The sequence below is a fragment of the Sinocyclocheilus anshuiensis genome, unplaced genomic scaffold, assembly GCF_001515605.1.
Source record: "Sinocyclocheilus anshuiensis isolate Anshui unplaced genomic scaffold, SAMN03320099.WGS_v1.1 scaffold488, whole genome shotgun sequence".
Taxonomy (NCBI): Eukaryota; Metazoa; Chordata; class Actinopteri; order Cypriniformes; family Cyprinidae; genus Sinocyclocheilus; species Sinocyclocheilus anshuiensis.
In genome coordinates this window covers 194,695-201,520 of record NW_015558584.1, presented here as the reverse complement: position 1 = coordinate 201,520, position 6,826 = coordinate 194,695, and the positions used below count along the sequence as shown (strand labels likewise).

The following is a 6,826-nucleotide window of genomic DNA, read 5'->3' as shown; positions in this document are numbered from 1 at the left end:
TGTTGGTTTTGTCCAAAATAACAAAAAAAAAAAAAAAACTCAAACGGTGTCCATAAATGTGGTTCATATTATTATTATTATTATTATTATTATTATTATTATTATTATATATTCTAAGTTTTATGGTGTCTTATAATATATTTGTTTGAGCAAGAGACCAAAATTCATTAAAGTAATATATAGAAACTTTTCCAAGTACATGTATTTGAATAATATTATGGTACTTGTATGCTGCCTATTTTGGTGCGTGTTAGACCCAGTTGTCATTCCAAGACCAAGAATTCATGTTATTGATATAGTAAATATACATTTACTCCCATAGGCTTCACATCATTGTAGTTAATTATATATTTTTCTTTTTGGTAATTAAAAAAAGCAGCTTTAATGGCACAAGCATGTCTGATTTAATCATATTTCCTGTTCTTGAAATCTTAGAACAAACAGAAAAACAAACCTTAGTGGAATTCAATTGTACACAGAGGTGCCACTTGGCATGAGAAAATCTTGTTTTGGAAATCCATCCTGCTGTGCTCACTCTCGATAGCTTTCCAATGGAAGAAAGCCAGGATTTCCTAATTCAGAGAGAATGGAGAGTTCTTAACAGATTGATCGGCAGCAGGGGACAGTCTATTCTTTAAATGACCGCTCAGAGGGGGGGAGAAAGGTACTTCATGGATGTGTGTTTCTGAGAGGAGCCTCAAAGAAACCTTTTGTTTGGGGGGGGTGGAGAGAAAGGTATTTCATGGATGTGTGTTTCTGAGAGGAGCCTCAAAGAAACCTTTTGTTTTGTCCTAGGTACATGTCAGGAGAGTAGCTCTCTCTAAAGAGATCACTGCAGGCTGGCATAGCTCCCTTCGTCATTCAGACAAACCATCTATCAGCTGTAGCTGTTCTTCATGGATCCCTTCTGCCTTGATATACACATGGGTGAGTCTGAAAGGCTGTGATATGTTTGATTGTTTTTCAGTGGGCTTTTTATTGCACTTCATTATCCTGCCTAACAGCATTCAGGGCTTTAAGGAATTTTCTCAGTTTGGGAGTTAAGCTCAATTGACAGCGTTTTGTGGCATAATGTAGGGAACCACAAAAATGAATTTTGACTTCTTTAAAAAAAAAAAAATTTGGGTTACAGTGAGGCACTTACATTGGAAGTGAATGGGTCCAATCTGTAAACATTAATATACTCACTTTAAAAAATGTAGCCACAAGACTTAAGCACAATATGTGTTAATGTGATTTTATGTTGAGAAAATCACTAGATAACCTTTTATGTGTAAAGTTATAGCTGATTTTATAACTATGTTGCTATGGAAATGGTTTGCTAACAGCTTTACAACTTAAATAATACACAAGTTTTAACAGAAGAATTAATATGAGTGCTTTTTTTTTTAAATGATAAGGTTAACATTTCTGCTTTTAAATGATCCAAAATTTGGACCCATTCAGTTCCACTGTAAATGTCTCACTGTAACCCAAATGTTTTATTTTCATAAAGAAAACAAGGTAGTTGAAATGCTTTCATTTGACCATAACTTGTGTTCATTCAGTGGTAGGTTTTTACTTGGAGAAAATGAGAACGAGTAAAAATATTGGTTGTTGCTGCAGTTGTATTACATGACTACTACATGCTGCACTTACATTTATCCTTTGCAATCATAACTTCTGCATTTAATTATATAATTAAGTACTATGTTGCACTGTAAATGTGTGGATGTTTGTGATAATTGCAGCTGAATTAAAGCGCTTCTTGGAAACCTTTTAAACCATTTGATAACTTATACAGTACTCGAGCATTCAAGCATAAAGCTATGTCACAAGGCGATGATGTATTTTCCAGCAAGTGATTGTTGGCATTTTAAAGTTGGTTCATGCCACTGGACGGTGACTGAGCTAGTTTTTACTTGGACTTTGTAAAGGTCATTCTTCTGGCATACTAAATCTTTCTGTGCAGGTTTCACTCCTGGCAGGAGCCGTGAATGCAATATTTTGGACTCGGCTGAAAATTAGTTGGCGAACCACTGCTGCTCTTTTGAGCAATAAATATATACTCTTATACATTTATGTGCACTGAAATGAGCTGGTTTGTTCTAATATAGCAGTGTTTTGTGTGTAGCCACCTAAATAACCACAGGTTTAACATGTTCAGGCTGATCCTCACTGTTTTTTTTGTAACAGCTGGACCGCAGGCCATGCTGTTTGGCTCTGCTACCACTCTAAGGCCAAGGATTTCATCCATTAGGACAAAAAGAAAGAGAAAATAGAGAACAAGGAAAATGCTGAATTCAAACTTAACACAAATATGAGTCTGACAGAGGTTTGGCAGGCTGTGGCTCTCATACCACTGGGAAGAGCCAGAGTGTTTGTTAAGAGAGGCTGTTGAGTATTGATTTTGCAATAGGCCTGGCACGGCTCTTTGGAATGTAGGCCACTGCTGTTGCAAAAGCCAGAGAGTGTTTTCTGTGAGGCGTTAGTAGCTTCACTCTTCATCCTGACCTGCTGTATGTCAGATGGACATGATGGATCTTTTAGATTCTTTAGAGCAAGGGTTATATTGAAGGGTATATGCTTAATATATGTAGCTCTGTTTGACACATTTTGTATTGGAGGTCCCTGCTCCATATCTCTATCACCTAAGGGGTCCATGCCCTGAAAAACATTGAAGACCCATGCTTTACAGGGAATGGTAAATCCATTGATTTTAATGGGGATAGTGCATTGCAAGAACATAGAGGTGAAAACACAAGGCTTTGAGAGCTTTCAGAAAACAAATTCTGTATTCCCGCTTAATTTCAAAGTCATCCGGCTCTTCTCACACCCTCAAAATGCATCTTACGCATTCTAGCTCCATATAGTGGTGTTGCTAGACACACTTTGAGACCTAACCTACCACCTTTTTTCCAGTTTTAATCATCATTACATTTAATCTTCAATAATCATTTAGAGGCTTTTTTGCACCCTAAGCAGTGTTTTTGAGCATGGGGGATTTGTTCAGGGGGGCTAAACTATGATGAGATGTGGACTGAAGATCTGCTTCAGACTGCTGAAGCAGATAGATTTGGGTTGTCTTGCAACATCTCAGGTGCAAAAAACAACCAATAGCCTTTAGTTGAATAATTGACCAGACATGCATGTTGTGGGTGCAGTGATCCAATAGGAAAAACAATTATTTGTGGTCTATAGATACACATGTCAGTATATGCCAAAGCCCAGATGGAGAGTGTGGGTGTGTGTGGGTTTGTTTAGCTACACTTTGGGGACAAAATCCTCCTGACATAAATATAAGTACAATACATGTAATATAATATAAAAAAAAAAAAGAAGAAAGTGATTACTTTACACTACCATTCAAAAGATTGGGGTAAAAAAGAAAGAAAAAGAAAGAAAATATATATTATTAAATATTAAATAATATTTAAAAAATATTTATCAAGGGTGCATTAAATTGATCAAGTGACAGTAACTACTTTATATTAATCAAAGAATTCTGAAAAATAAAATGTATCATGGTTTCCACAAAAAAACTATAAGCAGCAAAAACTGTTTTCAAAACTGATGATAAGAAGATCAATTACTAATAATTGAGCACCAATAATAAATAATAACAATTAGCACCAAATCAGCATATTAGAATGATTTCTAAAGGATCATATGGCAGTGAAAGCTGCAGTAATGGCTGCTGAAAATTCAGTTTTGCCATCACAGAAATAAATTACATTTTAAAACATTAATATATAATATGGACATTATTATAATATTATACATATTATTGGTTTTATACATATTACACATATAAAAATATTGTAGAGGGTACATTTTCTTTTTGGTTCAGTCTGTAGTAATTATTAATATACAAAACAACAGAACTCTGTGGCATGCCCTCATTTAGATATCAGGGTGAATGTTTTTGTAAATATATTCGTTCATATAATTATCTACTCTTTTCATCATCCTCATTGGCTATCACATGCCATGTGCTAAAGAATTAGCAGGCTATAATTTCACAAAGATTTGTTGATTGCAGTCTAGACTGGACTTGATTTCAGCATGCTTTGTCAGCTCATTTTCCTGTTTAGCAGCTCTATAAATCTCTCCATCTGCCTCATAGCCACACAAATCCTGCTGTCTCATAAGTGACACAGTTGTCTGCCAACAGAATCAGATTGGCAACTACACAAAACCCCAGATGAAGGCTTGTGGAAGCTTTGCCACACCCTAGGACCTTTTCATGGCTCAGAAAGCAAGAAAGGTTGTCTCTCTGCCAGAGCTTGTAGAAAACAAAAGCTTCAAAAGCTTACAATTTTTGTCGTAAATGCAGAGCAGATTTTGTCCCTATGCCATTGGGTGTAATCTAGGCCTTTTCTTTAAAAGAGTCGTTTAGGGGCTCACTAACCAGATCCAACATTAACCGGTTGATTTGTCTGCAGCTTATTAGAACAATGTTCTTAATGGTTCATTAATATGTCTCTATGAAACTCTGACAGTGTGGCTGACTATGCACTTCTATACACTCAGAGATTGCATGTCTTGTAATGCATGCTGCAAAAGAGGCATGAACAAATTATTACTACATTCTCTACCCTTGATCTCTCTGCCCCATGTGTCTTTTTTCAGTGTACTAGTCTTCCTCTTTCACCATCCTTCCTTTTCGCTGTATGTCTCGGGATGAGGCTGTATTGATCGTGGAAGTTTGTGACTGTAATAAACTTTGACAGCTCACCATGCAGGCTTGCACTGAGCTGGGAGGAGAGAAACATGCAGCCAATCCATGGGGCAGAAGATCACGCCAGCAAAGCCCAAACCATCCTTCATGCATGGGTGCTCAACCTCCACGCAATCTAACCATACTGCAGGATACATACTCTGATATCACCCGAATTTGGGCTACAAGTAGGTGACTCATACGTAGTACAGATATAACAATTATGATTTAAGAGTTCCTGCGTTTAATGTCTCTGAGATTGTCAGATTGTTGAGGTTAATGTCATTAGCATTGTTAGCTGCTGTAATTACTTCATGCCGTGTATATACTGATATTAGAGATATTTGAAATGTATCAGTTAAAATTAGATAATTGTGTGTGCTCATTCTTCCCATTGTTACATTTAGATTACTGATGTCATCTAATACTCACTTAGAATAAACAAGAATACATGAATAATATAAGTTTGGGATTTTGTATTTTATTTGTATTTTTTTTAAAGGGGTCATATGACGTTGCTAAAAAAGAACATTATTTTGTATATTTGGTGTAATGAAATGTACATTATTGTTTCTTCTCTATGCCCCGCCTTTCTGCAATGCGTCGATTTTTACAAAGCTCATCGGTCTGAAAAGCGAGGTGTGCTCTGATTGGCCAGCTATCTAGTGCGTTGTGATTGGCCGAATTCCTCAAGCGTGTGACGGAGATGTTACGTCCCTTACCATACTGTGATGCCGAATCCCGGCGCGACAAGACAAAACCAATAAAACCCATTATAAACGAGGCATTTGTTGCATCCAGTGGGGACATAATTACTGATTATAATTATACTGTCTTTTTACGCGTTGCGTTGCGTATCGCGCCACGTAAACATAAAACCATGTCTGCATTTGTGATCGGAAAAAGGACAAACAACAAGCGCTACTCTACACTGCTCAAAATCGTTTGAATCGTCATTGGCAAATCCTTTAAATATGAAAACGTATTTACAGGCTGTGAGTCAAAAGTAGTTTCGCTTTCACAATGAAACACACAGTGTCTCCACAACATGGCGGCGGCGGCAACAATACTACAGCAAGAATCAAAGTTGCGCCTTCTTTCTTTGCGTATACATTTGGGCGGTGTTATGCAAACAGGCCTGGTGCCAGAGAAGGGGCCGGGGGGGCTTGGCCCCCCCATAGATATCCCTGTGCCCCACCTTCGGACCGAGGGGGACGGTCGGACTTGAGTTTAGCATGTATAATAGTCTTACTCATACAACTGCCTGCTGTTGCTTCTGATTGCTTTTAGATGGAAAAGCTGCCCATAACCCCTGGTCTAGGATCTGTTTTCTTCGTAATAATAGCATAACGAAATAGATTTGGCAAACAATCCAGTGTATCTGCCCTTCTGCTTTGGAAAGCGTCAAATGATTTTACAATGCATTTTCGTAGAGGTGAGCAATGTAGCCAATCACAGACATGTTTGTTGATTTCTAAAACACAATGGCCAATCAGAGGTGTTTAGGTTGGAATCCACGCACTCACCGCTCCAGTCACCATTTTTGTCCAGAGTTCTATCATGCTCGTAACTTCTTTCTAACAAAGACATTTAAAACAGTTTAATCGTGTAGTCACGTTCATTGATTTTTTGTTTGTTTGTTTGTTTTTTGGGAACTTTGTGAGATCGTGATGAATGAGTGACAGTTTTTAATAAATTAGGGAGCACTCTTTGCATGCTGCATACGATAATATATTCAGAATTTAAATAAAACTTGTGTTTTTCATGCTTGACAAGCGGCCACATACGACACAGAGATAGCTAACTACTACACTATATAGAAAAAGTTAATAATTTCAGAAGCACAGAAGTGATTCTGCAGCCGAGCCTGGTCTAAACGCAGGATTTAGTTAAGGAAACGGTTATTATTTGTATTGGCTGCCATGCCAAATCATGCACACCTGCTTGCTTTTCTGTTTAATTTAACAGTGTTTTTGTGAACATATAGCTATATGCTTTAAAAACAAATAATTGTAACACTTTACAATAAGGTTCGATTAGTTAATATTATTTGATGTATTAAAGTGTATTAACGTGTTAGTTAATTATTGTAAGTGTTACCTAAATAATGTATTTCGAGCGTTCACT

At 37.0% G+C, this 6,826-nt stretch overlaps 1 protein-coding gene across 1 annotated transcript in view; it reads left to right on the top strand.

Annotated features, from left to right (window-relative positions):
- Positions 1–866: 866 nt before the first annotated feature.
- The window catches only part of LOC107679846 (retinoic acid receptor RXR-alpha-A-like), a 168,548-nt gene continuing 162,588 nt past the window's right edge, over positions 867–6,826 (top strand). Inside the window, exon 1 of the mRNA XM_016475544.1 lies at positions 867–927. Within this exon, the coding sequence (XP_016331030.1) occupies positions 897–927 (31 nt within the window). The 5' untranslated portion in view covers positions 867–896. The remainder of the gene's footprint in view (positions 928–6,826) is intronic.